We start from the raw sequence: 20,883 nt of genomic DNA on the forward strand, positions 1-20,883 counted from the left end.
GCCTTCACATCTTGACTACTTTTCAAATTTCAAGTTTTGAAGGATAGGATACAAAATTCTCTACAAGACTGTTTTCGCAGTATTTTTTAAAATAATTATTGTTCTTGTTTCTGTTTTGCAATAAAGTGACAAATAAAGAAATTAAAAAAAAGTTTCTTATTTCGTATTTAAATGATTGATAAGTGATCAAAAATGCTTAAAATCATTAAAGAGACTCTTTAGCAATAAAAATATTACATTTTTAATGTTTTCAATAATTATAAAACGATTGTTATAAACAAACTGGCAAAAGTCATGGAGTATAGTCATTCGCTTTGCTTCAATTTGCCTGAAAATTGTTACTCGAGGGCTTTCGAGGTCGCTGATCACGAATACGATGTCCATTTTCAAAAATTCAAAATTGCTGATTCAATATGGCGGACGTCTTTTTTAAAAATTTACCCAATTCGCTTGAAACTTGTTACTCGAAGGTTTCCGGGGTCGCTGATGACGAATATAACGCCAGATTTTCAAAATTCAAAATGGCGGATCCAATATGGCGGACAACTTTTTTTTAAAATCAATTAAATCGACTGAAACTCGTTACGCGGGGTTTCGTTTAATTTCAAGGTGTATAATATAATCGTACCCTTTAAATTCGCGTGATTTGAGACTTCGACTTTATTTTTTTTCAAACAGGCACTTCTATGTGTGTACTTTTTTTTATTCTTGTCAAGGTTATAAAGATCATTAATTTTATTTTATTGGATTCTCCAATTAAAATTTTTTATAACTTGCGTCATATTCGTAATTAGCGACGCCGAAAACCCCTAAGTAACGAGTTTAAGGGGATTTAATTGATTTTTTTTTAAATCGTCCGCTATATTGGATCCGCCATTTTGAAATTTGAAAATCTGGCGTTATATTCGTCATCAGCGACTCCGAAAACCTCCGAGTAACAAGTTTCAAGCGAAATTAATACATTTTTAAAAAAGTCGTCCGCCATATTGGATCCGCGATTTTGAAAATGGACATCGTATTCGTAATCAGCGACCTCGAAAACCTCCGAATAACAAATTTCTAGGCAAATTGAAGCAAAGCGAATGACTATACTCCATGATTTTTGCCAATTTGTTTATAACAATCGTTTTATAATTATTGAAAACATTTAAAATGTAATATTTTTATTGCTGAAGAGTATCTTTAATGATTCTAAGCATTTTTGATCACTTATCAATCATTTAAATACGAAATAAGAAACTTTTTTTTAAATTTCTTTATTTTTCACTTTATTGCAAAACATAAACAATGACAATAATTATTTTAAAAAATAAACTACGCCCACAGTCTTGTAAAGAATTTTGTAACCTTTCGATCAAAACTTGAAATTTGAAAATTGGTCAATATTTTATGTCTGTAGACTTTATTGAACGAAAAAAGAACTTTTTGTCCCGTTGTGCGTTCCTAAAGTGTATCAACTTAATTGATACACTTTAGGAACGATTCTACAATTTTATTAATAATTTTGGGTTTGCCTTTCGAAAGGTGGAATATATAATATATTAGTGGATTAATTTTCATTAAATACGTGTTTCACATATTGTAATTAAACAACAATAATTACGTCAGAATTTCTATATACTATTTGCACAACAGTTTGCTGAAAGTTTACTGCAGATAGTTTGCAAACTTTTCGCGGTTTGTGTTACCTGCAATGTTTTTCTTTAAATAATTAAAAAAAAATTCCATAATTTTATAACATATTATCACAAAATTAAGTATTTCGATAATTTAAAAACATAACCTAAAAAATTCAGTTTAACTTACACTTATGTTACTTCTACTGTTTTACCATGAAACCAATTTGCATCTAGGGTCACATATCGGTCTTCATTAATTCTTGAATACATTTTCAATTAATTACAACACTTTTTAAATCATCAAATAAAAAACTATTTCATTCAAAGTCAACATATGAAAAAAAACGTTTGTTATGAATAAGAAGACAAAAGGTAATTAGGCTCTGTCACTTGTGACGTCAGAGTTGATTCTAGGTGTGACGTCAGAGGCCTGGAGGGACAACAAACAGACGACACAATGTTATTCTTATGGGGAAGAAAATTAGTTTCCACTTTCATCAATTTTATTCATACTTTAAACATGGAAAACGCTTGTTGACATCTAATAAAATTAAAATTAATAATATGTTGTTAAAATGTAAAATGTGATTAGTAAACAAACACCCCTAACCTCAAAATTTATATTTTATCACGAATTCAGAGAATCTATAAATGCAATTGAATCAAATATATAACAAAATTAATTATCAACACACATTTTATTTTTTTTATATGTCAACAAGCGTTTTCCATGTTTAAAATAATAAAATTGATGAAAGTGGAAACTAATTTTCTTCCCCATAAGAATAACATTGTGTCGTCTGTTTGTTGTTCCTCCAGGCCTCTGACGTCATATCTTGAACTGGAAATATCTCGATGAACAAAATAATCTTAAACAGAGTCCCTTAAGGCGCTTGTATACCTCACCCATCCCGAGTATACTTGCGTCGTGTATCATTGGAGTAAAAGAGACGGAAATATCTTTTTGTCTCTTTTACTCCAATGGTACACGACAGAAGTATACTCGGGATCGGTGAGGTATACAAGCGCCTTTATGTTTACAAAATAATTTAGCTGCTGTCCGCCTGTCCCATGCGAACATTTAACTACCCAACCTTGTCGACTGACCTACTTCAGATAGTATCTTCTTTTCTTGTTCATATAATTTTTTATGTGTTGGGTAATAGTTTTTCATTTAATGATTTAAAAACTGTTGCAATATTAATTGAAAATGAATTCAACATTTAATAAAGACAGACATTTTTGAATTAAAATTAATTTTACCTTATGTTTTATACGACTATATACATATATAACATTTTAGTTCTGTCTTTCTAAATTGCTTATTTATTTTTTAATATTAAACGTGTACTAAGACCTTTGCTTGTCTACTGCTGCTAAGTAAGAAAAATTTGATATGCTACACGAGTAAAGCTTATTTATTGCTTTAACTTTTTTATTCTCCCTATTGAAAAAAAACACGTATAATTGTACGTATAATAATACGTATAATTATACGTATAATTGTACGTATAATTATACGTATAATTGTACGTATAATTATACGTATAATAAGACATACGAATTTGAAACAAGAATTATACGTATAAGAATACGTATAATTAATTATACGTATAATAATACGTATAATAATACGTATAATTATACGTATTATTATACGTATAATTATAATTCTATTAAAAATAGAATAATAGAATAGAATAGATTAATTAGTAGCAAAATTGCGCTGAAAATTTTTAGAAATTTTAAAATGCAAATTAAATTTCACGAAAAAAAATATCGTCGAATGTCAATTCAAGCAGTCACCCATCCAAGTACTAACCGCGTCCAACGTTGCTTAACTTCCGTGATCTGATGAGAACTTGTTCCTTCGCCTTGGTGTTTCCGCTGTCTTGTCTTGATTAATAACTTTGTCGTATAAGTATTGTATCGCACCTAACCTCACTTTTAGTGATACTTATACGACAAAGTTATTAATCAAAACAAGACAGCGGAAACACCAAGGCGAAGGAACAAGTTCTCATCAGATCACAGAAGTTAAGCAACGTTGGACGCGGTTAGTACTTGGATGGGTGACTGCTTGAATTGACATTCGACGATATTTTTTTTCGTGAAATTTAATTTGCATTTTAAAATTTCTAAAAATTTTCAGCGCAATTTTGCTACTAATTAATCTATTCTATTCTATTATTCTATTTTTAATAGAATTATAATTATACGTATAATAATACGTATAATTATACGTATTATTATACGTATTATTATACGTATTATTATACGTATAATTAATTATACGTATTATTATACGTATAATTATACGTATAATTCTTGTTTCAAATTCGTATGTCTTATTATACGTATAATTATACGTATAATAATACGTATAATTATACGTATAATAATACGTATAATTATACGTATAATAATACGTATAATTATACGTATAATTATACGTACAATTATACGTATAATTATACGTACAATTATACGTATTATTATACGTATAATTATACGTGTTTTTTTTCAATAGGGCTCGAAACATTTTTTTAAATGAAGGGAATGGTTCTTTGATTTAATCTTGTTAGCTTTACGTTGCCGTCCTGAAATTGCAATTAATTTGTGCTGGTTCACAACTACTCGTTATACATCTTTAATGGATTTTACTCGTTAAGATATTAATTAAAATCCCCGAAGAAACTCATCAGGGTCTATTAAAAACATCTTATTGGGTTCTTCTCGGATATATAGTTTGAAGCTTCTTTACATATGGGACGTTCCACGTCAAGCAGATCAGTGCTCTGTACATAATTGTATTGGGTCAATTGTTTAAGGTCTCAAAATGTTCGTCTTGAAGTACTTTTTCATTTAAAACATGGCCTTTTAAAAAAATCAAAATGGCGGCCAAAATATGACACATTATATGTCTGAAAAATTGAAAATTTATAATTAAAACGTTAAAAAAGTAGCAAAAAATGTTCAAATTATCTCTAAAGTAAGCACTAGTAATGCTAAAGTATTACAAAATGAAAATATATGGACCGTTTTTAAAAATTCAAAATGTCGGATCAAATATAATAGAAAAATTGATTGAATTCGATTGAAACTTGTTACTCGGGGGTTTTCGGAGTCGCTGAATACGAATCCGAGGTCAGTTTTTTAAAATTCAAAATGGCGGATCCAATATGTCAAAAAATATTCAAAAATTGATTTAATTCGCTTGAAATTTATTACCCTGGGGTTTTTATACTCGCTGAATACGAATCCGAGGTCAGTTTTTGAAAATTCAAAATGACAAAGCCAATATAGCCGACAATTTTTAAAAAAATTATTGTATTTATTTTAAATATTGTCGGTTATATAGGCTCTGCCATTTTGAATTTTCAAAAACCTGACTTTGGATTCGTATTCAGCGAGACTAAATACCCCCAAGTAACAAGTTTCAATCGAATTCAATTAATTTTTGAAAAAAATTTACGCCATATTGGATCCGCCATTTTGAATTGAATTTATTGGATGCGGAATTAAAATCGAGTAAATGGTGGATTCCACCTCAGATCATTACTTTAGTGATAATAAACAACTCCACCAAAAATTAAAAAAAAATTTTTTTTAATGGTAACAAATGCATGGCATATTGGAAATTTTTATTTTAAAAATTATTTCATTTTTAAAATTGTCCAATTTAAACCACTTTATTTTTCACATTTATAATTAAAAAACAAATAATTGTTTGTCACTGTAGTTTTATCTTTTCATGTTTTTATTTTGGATTTAGTAATGAAAGTTGCGTTTGCATTTTAGTGAAGTAAAACTTTCGAAGCGGAAAATTAGAGAGATAACTAAACGAGCAATTATTTGTTAACGCAGTTCGTTTTATTTTACAATCTACCAAAACAAGTCGGATTAATTGTTTTTTGATTCAATAATAGTCAATTGAAAGAAAAAAATACTAATTGACTTTAAATTGAAAATATTCTTACAAAATTGTTATTTGTCGCATATTAGAAATTAAATAACTATAAAAATAGTTTTAAAAAAATAAAATAAAAAAACTTAAAATTATTATCACCATTTAATTTGTTTTTAATTCCAATTAACATTATAATATTTTTGTTTGTTTTTTTTCCAGCTGCAAGTTTATTAGCAGCCATGAACCAAACAGCGTCGCCTTGTGAGGATTTTTTTCAATACGCTTGTGGTGCATGGAATCGTCTTCACGTAATTCCAGAATCTAAAAGTTCTATTAGCACATTCGAAGTAATGGCCGATCAACTTCAGGTGATCCTTAAAAGAGTTTTAGAAGAGCCAATTAATAGTTACGACAACGATGCAACAATCAAGGCCAAGATGTTCTACAAGTCCTGCATGGACATCCGTGGGTACAAACAAAAGTAACGACGAAAATAAAAAGCAAAAACCAAAATCAGATGCAAGGCTATTTAAAAAAAACTTTAAATAATAAGTTAAATTTTTATAAATTAAAAAATTGTCTTTAGAACGGTTTTAAATTCATATCCGTTCATTTCATAAAAAATATAAATTCTATTTTATGAAATTTGGTTTTAAAAATTATGAACAATTTTTATGTTGTTTTTCTTTTGCGCATTTTTTATTTTTTCAAGAATCAACAAGTATTTGAATTTAATCTTATAAGGGCGTATCTCTGAAATTTTTAACTTTTCAATAAGAAAAAACATATTTGTTTTTTTCGCAGTACAGTATTGATACTTTGTCTAAAAAATAATTGAAATAATTCTGTATCTACATAATAAATTTATACCAAACATTTTGTAAATGATTGCTCGTATTAAAAATTAATATCTTCAATAAAAACTAGGTAAAATCTTCTTAAAATAAAAAAATATATATCAGAGGGACATAAAAGTTAAATATTCCAGATATATGTTCATAAAATAGGACATAATTCAAAAATTTCAGGTCAATTTTTACTGAAATTTATTATTTCTTTTAATAAATAGTTGAGGGAAAAATGAAAAAGAAAAATTTGAAGAAAATTGAATTTGTTAATTAAAATTTAAATTAAATCTTTTGATAGGTATGTTCATTAATAAATTTCTTTGAGAAATATAAATAAGATATATAGTGAAATAAGAACCGCAAAAGAACGTCAAAACCCTTATTTGAGTTTTCAAAGAAAAACAAGTTTTTATAAAGGTATAGTACAGAGGCTGAGAGGTGACCCAGTGGAAAATCCGTGTTTCCATTATTTCTCTGAGCATCGCGGTTATTCACAAATGCATATAGAATTTCTCTTTCTCTACTATAATATAAGAGAATGTCGGAAGCTGCTTTCAGAATGTCTTTCAAGACACTTCCGATCTCATTTTCCTCACATCTCAAAGGGATCTCACTGAGAAATGCTAAAATCAAAAGAATATGAGAAAAACGAATTTTATTATTATTGTTCCTTAAAAAAATTAAAATGACATAAAATAAAATTTATATTCGACAAATTTTTTATAAACATCTTTTTCGTTGAATATTATTTTTCATAATTGATTTCAATTTTTTTTTTTTTAATAATCTGTATAAAATTTGAGAAATCTCTAGAGCCGAATTTTAAAAAAAATTGTTAAACATTTAGAATGTTTAAACAAATTAAAATTTTTTAAAATTTATATGTGTTTTTTTGAGAAAAAGAGTCTATTATACACTCTCGACAAATAAAACAAATGACTGATATCATTTGTCCCCAATGTCATTTTGAATTTTTAAAATCTGACATCGAATTCGTAATCAGCGACCCAAAAAACCCCCAAGTAATGATTTTCAAGCAAATTCAATGAATTTTTAAAAATTTTTCCGCCACATTGGATCCGCCATTTTGAATTTTGAAAATCTGACATTGAATTCGTAATCAGCGACCCCAAAAACCCCCGAGTAATGATTTTTAAGTTAATCCAATGAATTTGTAAAAATTTGTCCCCCATATTAGATCCGCCATTTAAAATTTTAAAAATCTGATTTAATATTCGTATTCAGCAACTCCAAAAACCACCGTGTAATGATTTTCAAGCAAATTCAATGAATTTTTAAAAAATTTTCCGCCACATTGGATCCGCCATTTTGAATTTTGAAACTCTGACATCGAATTTGTAATCAGCGACCCCAAAAACCCCTAAGTAACGATTTTCAAGCGAATCCAATGAATTTTTAAAAAAATTTCCGCCATATTGGATGCGCCATTTTGAATTTTGAAAATCTGACATCGTATTCGTGATCAGCGACCTTAAAAACCTTCGAGTAACACGTTTTAGAAGAATCCGTCAGAGTTATTATCTAAGTGAACAATTTGTTTATAACAATTTTGTTAACATATTGACAACTTTTTTTTATTTTTTCAACTTCCAACATGAAATTCGTTTGATTTTAGACATAATAGACTTTTTTTCTCAAAAAATTACATAAAAATGTTTAAAAATTGTATTTTGTTTAATTATTCTAAATGTTTAATAAAATTTTTTAAAAATCCGTCTCTAGATATCTCTTCCAAATTTTATACAGATTATTTTTCAAAAAAATTGAAATCGGTTAAAAATTGTAGGTCTTAGAGGGTTTTGAGACAACTAATGTTATTTGGCCCCAACTGTGGAACGTCGCGCGAATACAATTTCATTCTTAATACTAACTCGAAAATTTAACACAGTAAACTTGGTTGTCTCTTTTTCTATTGCAACGTTTTGATGCACATAAGTTATATCAAAAAGAGATCGTTTTGTGTATCATTTTTAGAAATGATACACGAAACGGTCTCATTTTTTGATGCAAAAAATTTAATCAATTTATATCAATCATGGCCGAATTGAATCGACTCAAAATTGAACGAATTTTTTTCAGATATTTTGGTAATAGTACAATTGCGGAGACCATTTCACTATTTAATTTGAAAATGAAAATAACAGAAAATCAAAGACAATGTGCAATTCGATAATTAAAAAGTGACAGCTTATAAACATAACCTAAAATGCATGAGAAAAAATTTGTCGATAAAATCAATGTAGCCGAGCTTTTTAGAAGGTAGATGGCAGCACTCATCTATTTTCTTTCTTTAAATTTTTTCTGAATCGTTTTTATAAAAAGCAAAACTGCCATCTACCTTCTAAAAAGCTCGGCTACATTGATTTTATCGACAAATTTTTTCTCATGCATTTTAGGTTACGTTTATAAGCTGTCACTTTTTAATTATCAAAATTATTTTATTGTCATTGATTTTCTTTTTTTCATATTCAAATTAAATAGTGCAATGGTCTCCGCAATTGTACTATTACCAAAATATCTGAAAAAAATTCGTTCAATTTTGAGTCGATTCAATTCGGCCATGATTGATATAAATTGATTAAATTTTTTGCATCAAAAAATGAGACCGTTTCGTGTATCATTTCTAAAAATGATACACAAAACGATCTCTTTTTGATATAACTTATGTGCATCAAAACGTTGCAAAGATTTGATGCAATTTTTGGTCTCAATTTGAGACTTTTAAGAAAACTGTGAAAATAAATAGATTTAGAAAGAAATAAAATTAAATCGAAATTGGTACTAAAAATTGAATTAATTAAGCAATTTCAAATTATGTAGTTCAATTAAAAGTTCATTTCACACCTGCTTTACCTAAAATATAATTTAAATTATAATTGTTTTTGGTATTAGACAATTTTTAATGTTTATCATATTTCCAAAAAAAAAAAAAAAATGTTTACAGCTGAAATTCGAAAATTTGGAGACGTACCCCTACGTCGAGTCATAAAATCTCTTGGTGGTTGGCCTGTTGTTGAAGGTACATCATGGAAATCTCCTCCATTTCCGATTGAAGTTTTATTAGGACGACTACGTGGAGAATTTAATGAAGGAGTTCTTTTTGAGCAATGGGTCGGTCCTGATGACAAGAATTCCTCGATGAACATCCTCCAGGTGCGCCGGCAAAGTAAGACCTTAGTCGATGACTAAAGGAACATGGGTAGTTTTGATAATCAATTTTTCTATTCGAAAATGTTTGATTATGATCAATAAAACAGAAAATATATATTTTGCACCAAAAAAAAAAAAAAACTTTACAATAGAAAAAAATTTTATTTCACTTTTAGTTGGATCAAATGCAATTGGCATTACCAAGTCGAGATTATTATCAAAAAGAACATAGTGAGGCAGAATTAGAAGCTTATCATCGATACATGACTAATATTGCAATTCATTTGGGAGCTAATTCAGAATCTGCAAATGATGAATTAAAAAGAGTGATCGCCCTTGAAAAGGATTTGGCAGATGTATGTTGTGATCTTATAAGCATTTATTTCATTAAATTATAGCTAATTTTTTTCTAAAAATTTATTTTAACTTAATATAATTAATTTAATGTAAAATGTTTTAATTTCTTCTTTTATTTAGAATGTTTGTTGAAAGAAATTTAATTGTTTAAAAAAAAAAAATATATATATATATGATTAATTTGAGGTTGAAATGATTTTAGGCTTCAATTCCCGAAGTAGACCGCCATGATACTTCGTCTGTGTATCGGAAGTTGAGTTTGAGAGAACTACAAAATGAAGTGCCTCAAGTTAAGTGGCGCACTTATCTTGAAGAGTTCATTTCTGTACCCATTACTGATGAGGAGCCTCTCGTCGCATACGCCATGCCATACTTTATTGAGATGGGAAAAATCGTAGAAAAAACCGACCGCAGGTAAAATGTGAACATTTATTTCATTTTCTAACATAAATATTTATAAAATTATTCATTTGAAATAATTCAACGAATATTAAATATATTCATTATTGAAGAACGTCACTCACTTTTTGTTATTTAAAAATTTATTCTGATTTTAGATTGAATTTTTAATATTTCCCCCCTTTTTTTATGAAATAAATTCATAAAATTGTAAATGTTTTCACAGAAAAAAGCTGGTGTTATTTTTGTTGCGCGGGTAATTTTCTCTAATGCTAAAACCCATAAGATTTAATCCAGATTTAGGGTAAAATTTGTTGCGGTGTTTTTTCCTGTATTTCCAGAACATTGCATAATTATATAATTTGGCGATTTGTGATGTCAATAACACCTCATATGATAGATGAATATCAGCAGAGAAGAATAGAATTTCGTAAAATTCTTCTTGGAATTCGCGCTGAAAGGGCAAGATGGTCTCAGTGCGTTGATTGGACAAATAAAAAGCTAGGCATGGCAGTTGGAGCTCTTTTCATTCGTGAAAATTTCAATCACGAGAGCAAGGTAACATCATATATATATATTAGCTTTTACAAGAATATAAAATTAAGTTTAAATTTACAAGTGATTCATATCTACTAAATTTTTTTATTACATTCATACATTTCGCCGCTCTTCAATTACATTTTGCATTCAATAAAGTTTCATTCATCATAAAAGCAGATGTTCAAAGAGTGAAATTAAACTTTATGTTACTTTTTTAAATCAAGTAATTTCTTTTCAATTTTATACTAAAGAACAAAATTGATTTATTAACGTTTTTTAATAACGACTATTTTTAAAATTTAATTAATTAATTTTATTTTTTAGTATATGTATATTTATAACTAAATAGAAAGTACTTGATAAAATAAAATTTTATTATCATCTATAAATAAAGCAAATAAAATTTTTTAGGAAACAGCATTACAAATGATTCAAACTATTCGACAAGCTTTTAATGAGCTTTTAGTTGAAAATCAGTGGATGGATGATGAAACGAGAGCTGTTGCCAAAAGTAAAGCTGATGCCATAACTGAAAAAATTGGATACCCTGAATATTTAAAAGATTCGAAAAAATTATCCGAGGAATATATTACGGTAAAATTTTGCACTAATAAATAATGCATGTGGGATATTCTATATCCGATAAGTGAAAATCTCTAATTATGTAACATTTTTTCAGCATCAGATTTAGATGCTGCTATTTCATTAAAAATCCATTATCCGAAAAAAGTACAGGTCTTTTGTGTAACAAATTTAAAAACAATACAAAAATGTATTTTTTTCGTATAATGGATTTTTAGAGCAGCACCTAAAACAAATGCTAAAGAAATATTATACAAGATCGGATTTGACCGCTTTAGATAGAATTTATTTTTTATTATTATTCAAAATATTTCCTAGCATTTATATATACAGTGAAACCCACGTATATCGGACCCGTATAATTCGGATTCCCACTTACATTGGATTTTTTTCCGGTCCCTTGAAATCCGATATACATGGGTTTCACTGTATACGAGAAATTCTTTATAATAATCAATTAATTGTTTTAATATTTCAGCTTAACATTACAGCAAATCAATTTTTAGAAAATATCTTAGCTGTATTGAAATACGATGCGTATCATGTTTTGCAGAAATTACGTCAACCTGTTGATAAGGAAAAATGGTCAACTGAACCGGCTGTTGTTAATGCTTTCTATAATCCAAATAATAACGATATTGGTATTACTCTCCTTTACAAAAAAAAACTGATATTTTTTTTTATTTTTACGCAAAATATGTACTATTTTTGTTTTGTGTGTGTGTTATACAGTATTTCCAGCAGGAATTTTACAACCGCTTTTCTACTCTCAACATTTTCCTAAATCATTAAATTACGGAGGGATCGGAGTAGTGATTGGACATGAAATTACTCATGGTTTTGATGATAAGGGACGTCAATTTGATAAAGATGGAAATGTAATGCAATGGTGGAATAATGCAACAATTAAGGCTTTTCGAGAAAGGACACAATGCATTGTTGATCAATATTCTAGATATAAACTTCAGGAAGTCGATCTTTATGTTAATGGAAGAATGACACAGGGTGAGAATATTGCTGATAATGGAGGACTCAAACAATCTTTTCGGGTAAGTTTAATAAGTTTCAAATTAATTTTATACAATTACTGCATATGGACGATTCCACGTGAGATTTACCTATGACCTTTTAAATTCGTCTAAATATATTTTTTTCTTATTCTTTGCAGAAAAAAAAGGTTTACGTATTTTTTTTATTTTTTTATAAGTGCTCAAATTTTCGAGTTATGAATTTTTAAAAATCTGATTTTTTCAAGTTTTTTTGAAATACATCTACACTGAGAAAAAATTGGACGAACAGTTGCCTTGCTAGTGGTAGAGCGGCGCTACTTTCGTTCTTGTGAACATCTAAACCATATTTGGGCGACACGTTCGCCCAAAACAAAGTAGAAATGCTTTTCCAAGATTTGGGATGGAATTTGATTTAAAAAAGGAAACGATTCATGAGTATATGTAATTTAGCATTACTGTACTTATACACATTGTGAATTATGCATATTTTAACATTAAAACTGAAATCTTACATCACAATTAAAGTTTTTGTATTAAATTATTAATAGATAGATTGTTAACTTCTTCCATATTAATATAAATAGATAAATTTTAAAATTGAAATATCAATTTGAATATATTAATATCAATACCAAAATACTAATGTTAAATAATAATTAAAATATTTTAATAAATCAATTTAAATAGTTTATTTTTATTATTTTTAATTTATATTTAGAAAAAGTAAACTTGCAATTTATAGGTTAGGTGTGCATACAAGTATGATAATTAAAAGTATAAATAAAAAAATTGACAAATAATTTGGATACATATAAACGTGCTTAAAAACTTGATATTATTTTTTTATTTGTATTTAGAAAAACTAAACATGCAATTTATAGGTTAGCGGTATACATAAAAGTCTGCGTGATGTTTATGAATAGAATAGTTCACGTAAATGGAAAAAGTTATTTTGGCTTAAAAACAAATCCATAATCATTTATAACTTATCACAAAAACACATTATTCGACGAAACACGAGTATAAATATACATATATGCCGCAGTACATACATAGGAAATTTGGAAACTAGAAACTGAAGCGCGACATCTATGCCAATAGTAGGGTAAGCATGTGAATATGTGATCGACACCTTTGGGCCTAAATTTGCACCACCAAAGTCGAACCGTTCTCCTAAACTGGGAGACACATTCGCCCAAAACGAAAGTGAGTGGTTTGCCTACTTTTAACCCACCGGTTGAACATAAAAAGCCAACCTCTCGCCCAACGTTTTTTCAGTGTAATGACATGTAAAGTTACATGTTATTGAAATTAGGTGTATTTCAAAAAAACTTGAAAAAATCAGATTTTTAAAAATTCATAACTCGAAAACTTGAGCACTTATAAAAAAATAAAAAATCGGACAAGTGCGAGTTACACTCGCACTGAAATCGAGGGTTCCGTACTCGAAGCGAACTTATTTGGTATAAAAACAAATGCTTAAAAAATATGTGTTGTATGTTAAATAATATATGTTATACAAAAAGGAACAATTTTTAAAAAAAAATTTTAAGAAAATTGTTCCCCCTTTGGTATAAAAACAAAAAAAAATTTAAATATGTGTTGTATTTCAAATAATATAAGTGATACGAAGAGGAACAATTTTCTTAAATTTTACAAAATTGTTCCTTTTTGTATCACTTATATTATTTGAAATACAACACATATTTAAATTTTTTTTTTTGTTTTTATACCAAAGGAGGAACAATTTTCTTAAATTTTTTTAAAAAATTGTTCCTTTTTGTATCACATAAATTATTTAACATACAACACATATTTTTTAAACATTTATTTTTATACCAAATAAGTTCGCTTCGAGTACGGAACCCTCGATTTCAGTGCGAGTGTAACTCGCACTTGTCCGATTTTTTTCGTTTTTTGCGGAAAAATACATTTTTTTATTAAATTTATCATTTTTCTTCAAAAATTTGATAAAAATTGATCATCAACTCCAATTGCGCTTACATTTTTTCCCTGTATTTTTCACGCAAAAATACTGTTTTACAGCAAATATGAACAGTTTGGGTTGAATATTATATGTGCACTATAATAAATCATTTTCTTCGAAATTTTTGATTTTTCCACGACAACGCTATGTAAATTGATCCGAATCAAGTTCCCTATATTTTTCCTGTAATTTTCACGTAAACATACGTAAGTGTACCAAATTTGAGCTCTTTATGTCAAAAGATGTGGCTGTTAGGGGGGGGGGTTACATAGTCATTTTTAGGTATTTTTCGTAAAAATTCATGGTTTTTCCTTGACAACGCTATGATAATCAACTCCAATCATGCTCGCTATATTTTTTTTGTAATCTACACGTAAAAATACGTTAAAATAAATAAATTTAAATTCCTTTAAATAAAATTTTGTTCGTTTTTGGTAGAAAAATATATTTTTTTCCTAAAATTGTCATTTTTTCTTGAAAAACTTGATAAAAAGTTAATCATCAACTCTAATCGTGATCGCTTTTTTTCCCTGTATTTTTCCCGTAAAAATACATTTGTATACTAAATATGAACTGTCTGGGTTGGATATTGTTTGCCCTAGGGAGAAAAAATCAGTTTTTTTCGAAATTTTTGGTTTTTCCTTGACAACGCTATGTAAATTGATCCGAATCAAGTTCGCTATATTTTTCCTGTAATTTTCACGTTAAAATACGTAAGTGTGCCAAATTTGAGCTCTTTATGTCAAAAGATGTGGCTGCTAGAGGGGGGGTACATAGTCATTTTTAGTAAAAATTCATGGTTTTTCCTTGACAACGCTATGATAATCAATTCCTATCAGGTTCGCTATATTTTTCCTGTAATCTACACGCGAAAATACATATGTGTACCAAATTTCAGCCCTCTAGATAAATTCGTGTGGCCGCTAAGGGGGGGGGGGGGTACACGATTTCAAAAAAACCGATATTAATAGGGTTCCGAACCGAGTACGGAACCCTAAAAAAATACGTAAACCTTTTTTTTCTGCAAAGAATGAGAAAAAAATATATTTAGACGAATTTAAAAGGTCATAGGTAAATCTCACGTGGAATCGTTCATATATTCAGATATTAGTTCATTTCTTTTCAATTTTTTGCTTCCTCGTGAAGGAAGCTATGTAGTCCTTTCGTTTGTAAAAATTTTTAGTGTCGGAAACAAATTTTTCTCTATATAGAAACATATTATATGACATCCTGATCCAATGTCCGGATGTATGTGTGTGTGTGTGTGTGTGCGTGTGTGTGTGTGTGTGGATCCCTTTTTTGTTTAGAAGATAACTTTAACAGGTTTTAATGGATTTAGATAAAATTTTGTAGGCTCATTTATCATATTAATATCTCAAATCTGACCAAAGGATTTGAAAAAATACCAACAAAAAAAAATTTTATCGTCTTTTTTCCAAAAATTTTTTTTAATCGAAAAAATTTTTAAATAGAAAAATTTAAAGTTATATATAATAAAATCGTATTGCTTACGTCAAGACAAATCGATCAGTATATTATATAAAGTATAGTTTTAATTTAAATTTAAAGAATTAATGAAAGTTAAAAAAATCAAAAATTCACATTTTGGCTATAAAATTTTGTGATTATTTAAATTTAAGTTTATAGATAAAAGGTAAATTGACATTTGAGGTAAATTTAATAAATTAATGAAAGTTAAAAAATAGAAAATACACATTTTAGCTGAAAAATTTTATATTTATTTAAATTCAAGTTTAAATATAAAATAATTGTGTTCCTTGCATTAAAATGAATCGATAGAATTGTAAATAAATTATAAATTACATATTATTTTTCATTAATATTTAGAAATTTCGGTTAAAATATGAATTTTTGATTTTTTAACTTCCATTAATTCTTTAAATTTAACTCAAATCTATAGGTACTATGTTTATATTATTATATTATTTTTGTATGTTTATTTCAATGTTAATATGCTTTCTCCACGAGGAAGCAAATTTTTTTGCTTATCGTAAAGAGGAAGCAAAATGTTCATGTAATGAACATCTGAATTTACAACTTGTTTTTTTTTTTGTTATTTGAATAATCGTACTTGATTTATTATTATATCACAATTTTGCCTACGTTTCGAACTGAAACCAGTTCATCTTCTGGGGTAAAAGTTTAAACAAAAATATCACATTAAATAAGTTTTCAATCAAAACAATTTAAATATAATAAATATCTGTTTTAATTTTCGAGAAATCGTTGGTATGTTATTTTTATGCAGTATGATTATTGAGAGATATTTATTATATTTATTTAAACTGTTTTGATTGAAAAATTATTTAATGTGATATTTTGTTTGAAATGTTTAGCCTTATGAAGATGAACAGATTCCAGTTCAAAACGTAGGCAAAATTAATTAATATTATTATTAATAAGGATTTATTATATATAATTTTAATATTCCCGCCTCTTTCTTTGAAACTTTGAAACGTTTCATGAAGCATTGAAAGTTTCATGAAAATTTCATGAAACTTTACAACCCTATCTATAATGTTAATTTGTCCGTTACTTTTCTCGTAAAATACTGAATGGATTGAGTTGAAATTTTATAAAGGAGTTTAAAATATAACAAGGAATGGTTTTCAAATGTGAAAATGTTGATATATTGTTAAATACACAGAAAATTATAAGGTATTAAAATAAGCTGCAACGCTTATTATTTTAATGCCTTTTAATTTTCTGTGTAATTATTATAAAATACTTGAAAATAGTTAGAAAATGTGGAAACATTTCTTTTTATATGTAGATTAAAATTCCTGAGTTTCATTGCAATTGGTTATAGATCATTTAAAATGATCTAAAAGGAATGAATATTTAAATTTAATTTTCTATTAATCTAATGAATGATCACAGTCCCTGCTTTCAAAATTAATTTTTGAGAACATTTTGAATGGTTAATTATACGATTTATTTTAATTTACGTTTTTCCGGGGTTACCCGAATCTTATTTATCCTCATCTTGTTTTCTTTACTTAGAATTAAATGTAAAATTTAATTTATACATAAACACCGCGTAGACGTTGCAATTATTTTCTTAATTTGAATTGATTTTCTCAGGCCTATAAAAAATGGGTATCAAATCATGGAGAAGGATCATTGTTACCTGGAGTAAATCTCAATCATGATCAGCTTTTCTTCTTAAATTATGCACAAATTTGGTGTGGCACCATGAGGCCAGAAGATGCGCGAACTAAAGTTAGAAGCAGTGTCCATTCTCCAGGTCGAGCTCGTGTTTTAGGTCCTCTTTCAAATAGTAAGGACTTTGCTAAGGCCTTTAATTGTCCCTCGGGTTCACCAATGAATCCCACACACAAATGCAGCGTTTGGTAATGATAATAAGATACAAAATTTTTTTTATTTTATTAAAATAACAAAAAATTTTCAAGTATATAGATTTTTAATGAAATATTTTTCCCAACAGGTAATGAAGATACATTTTAACCACGTGGAATTATATACTTTAAAATAAATTATGACAAAAGTATAAAATACAGATATAATATCAAGATACATTTTAACCACGTGGAATTCCACTTATAAATAAATCATGACAAAAGTATAAAATACATGTCATTAAATATATATGGGGTGAAATTCCTGTACTGTCCATGTCAAGAGGTCAAAGTTATTGAACTGGCTTATGTAACTTTGGTATATTTTTGCTCTGTTTGAGAGTAACAAATCCCTAAAATATTAACTCAATTAAGTAGAAATTAGTGGGTTATGGAAGATTTAACGTTTTAATAACGACACTGGCATTTTAAAATCCACATATCTTAAAATCTATCTCAAAATTTTATGGATTTTAATTTGAAAAATTTGATGTATATTTTTCATGTACTTTTTAATATAGATTACTAAAGTTAAAAAACCAGTTCAATAACTTGGAACTTTTGACCAGAACAGTTCAGAAATTTTACTCCGTATAGCAATAAATTCCATATATATCTTAGACATGTCATTTAGGGGAAAAAATTCAACATGTATAAAAAAAAGTTAATTAATAATTTAAAAGAACAAAAAATCTTGAAATACGAAATCTGGAAAATCTTGAAGATTTTCTTAAATATTTTTAAAGTATTTCCATTTTTGCTATAAAATAGCATTTCAAAAAAATATCCACTCTTTTTTTAATGTGACAAAATACATTTCTGATGAAAATTGTCCTACAAGTTTACAAGTCAGAGAATATAATTCTTCTTGATGTAAATAAAAATATGTAAGACAAAGTTGTTTTGACAAAAAAAAAATTTTTTTAATAATGCAAAATGTCATTGGCATTCAGGTACGAAAGTTTCTTTTTCTGACAGTCAAAACGTGACTTATATTGGATAATTTAACATCAACTTTTAACTTTCATTATATATATATAGAAGTAAGCGAGTTTTTTCTCTTCTTAAATTTTTATTGGATGTTTTGAAACAAATGATGAAGAATAGGAGGATTTTGAAAAAGTATACATGTTTATATGTTGTACGTTAGTAAAATATATGCGACGTTAAAGCAATTTCTTGCTCGACATTTTTTTAAAGAAAATTTCATGTTTAGCATATATACATATACATACACTATTCCAATGTATAACTTTTACTATAAGTTAGAAACAAGAAATAGATATCAATTTGTGAATTTTTATACAAACTTACATGTATACATTCCATATTTTTATGGGTCACTCTATTGATTTTTAGGACTGTTGCAATTATATTTCTAAATAATCTAAAGTAAAATATATTTTCTTTTGTGTAGAATATAATTTGAAATTTTAGAATTTAAGCAATCTATGAATGGTAACTTTTTAAAAAACGTTGAATGGAAACTTTTTAAGTACAACATATTTAAAAATTAAATTTTAATAGGACTGTAACAGTTCTCAAACGAAAGTCAATAGACTGACTCATACATAAAAAGACAAAATTCTTTAAAAAAATTTCAGAGCAAGTGATTATCGAAGTGAAAAAGTTATGCATTATTTGTATTTGTTACAAAATTTTACTCTCTATACTTGGAACATATCAATCATATATATATATATATAGCAGGATTAATAATAATCTTGCGTTTTTTAATGTAAAAATGGTGAAAATAAAATATATATATATATATATACATATATATAATATAACGAGTTTTTGGGTTATTTTAGAGAATTTTTTGATTTTTAGAATTTATTATTATTATTTTATTAGTTGATGCAATTTATTATTTAAGAAAAACACTCGTTATCTACACTTTCAATTATTTTATTTACGAGACCGAGTAATAAGTTTCAAGCACATCCGTTTGATTTTTAATATTTTCGTCCGCCATATTGGATCCGTCATTTTGAATTTTTGAAATCTGACTTTGCAAATTCGTAATCAGCAACCCTAAAAATCTTTAAGTTATGACTTTTTTTTCTAAGTCATATATTTCGATTTTTAGTAATTGTTTAAAGTAACAAAAAATTAAAATTGCAATTATCTCAAAAACCTAACGTATAGTGAAAAAATGGACTGCTGATTCGAATTCAGCTTTAAAATTTACCTTATAGAAACAGGTTTTCGTTGCTTGGGTTCAAAACCTTGTAAACCTGTGTTATTATATATATATAAAGGAGCAAACTAACACGTGCAGTCGGATGATAAATAATTAAAGACTTGAAGTATAAAAAATTTATTCAAATTTCATGTCAAATTAATTTTTTATAAAGCAATATATGTAAATGCAGCAGTTTTACCACAATTTCTTCTATTTTGTTTTTTAAAAATATTTATCTCGTAAACTATAATTCATTTTTGAAAAAATTAATCAAAAATGTAAGAAAATATTTAAATTTAATATATTAATTTTAAAAATTAATAAACTTTAAAGAACATATTATATATTTATTATTGATGTTACCCGACGATTAATTAAAAAAAATTGTTTACAATAAATTTCAATTGGTTATAAAATTTATTTTATATTTTCATGATATTTTTTGATTTTAAAAAATTGTGTAGTTTAATTAGAAATGATTGTGACCTGTAATTAATACATTTAAATTGATATGTTTGTTTCTGTGCATAATATTTTAAACAAATTACATTACACAATCACTGTCACACATTATTTTCCTATGCAAAAAATTTGTTAATGTCGACAATAATGAATATTAGTATTTCTCAAACAAACACAAAATCTAGTACATTTCTATTTTTATTAATATTTTCTAAACATTTAAATTTTTTTCTGCGATCAATAGATTACGAGATAAAAATAACTGAAAAAGAGATATAATTGTTACAAATATATTTTACAAAATAATTATATAAAACTTCTTGGCACACTTATTTAGCCCTATATATTATATATATTGAGTGATCGACTGGATCTATCATGGAATGCCCCAATAAGGATACTTTGAATTTTGTTTTATAAATTCTTTAAC

The 20,883-nt window shown here is 27.1% G+C and overlaps 1 protein-coding gene across 11 annotated transcripts in view; it reads left to right on the plus strand.

Annotated features, from left to right (window-relative positions):
* LOC127279333 (neprilysin-1) overlaps positions 1-20,824 on the plus strand; it is a 42,850-nt gene extending 22,026 nt beyond the window's left edge. For all 11 annotated transcript variants that reach the window (XM_051301635.1, XM_051301624.1, XM_051301625.1 and 8 more), the window contains 10 exons: positions 5,749-5,994; positions 9,343-9,551; positions 9,725-9,904; positions 10,108-10,319; positions 10,646-10,862; positions 11,256-11,438; positions 11,905-12,067; positions 12,159-12,475; positions 17,529-17,797; positions 17,893-20,824. In XM_051301635.1, coding sequence (XP_051157592.1) covers positions 5,749-5,994; positions 9,343-9,551; positions 9,725-9,904; positions 10,108-10,319; positions 10,646-10,862; positions 11,256-11,438; positions 11,905-12,067; positions 12,159-12,475; positions 17,529-17,797; positions 17,893-17,896 — 2,000 coding nt within the window. In that variant the 3' untranslated portion in view covers positions 17,897-20,824. The remainder of the gene's footprint in view (positions 1-5,748; positions 5,995-9,342; positions 9,552-9,724; positions 9,905-10,107; positions 10,320-10,645; positions 10,863-11,255; positions 11,439-11,904; positions 12,068-12,158; positions 12,476-17,528; positions 17,798-17,892) is intronic.
* Positions 20,825-20,883: the final 59 nt, after the last annotated feature.

Source organism: Leptopilina boulardi, unplaced genomic scaffold (assembly GCF_019393585.1).
Source record: "Leptopilina boulardi isolate dan_hultmark-lab unplaced genomic scaffold, ZJU_Lbou_2.1 LbouV2_216, whole genome shotgun sequence".
NCBI classification, from domain to species: domain Eukaryota; kingdom Metazoa; phylum Arthropoda; class Insecta; order Hymenoptera; family Figitidae; genus Leptopilina; species Leptopilina boulardi.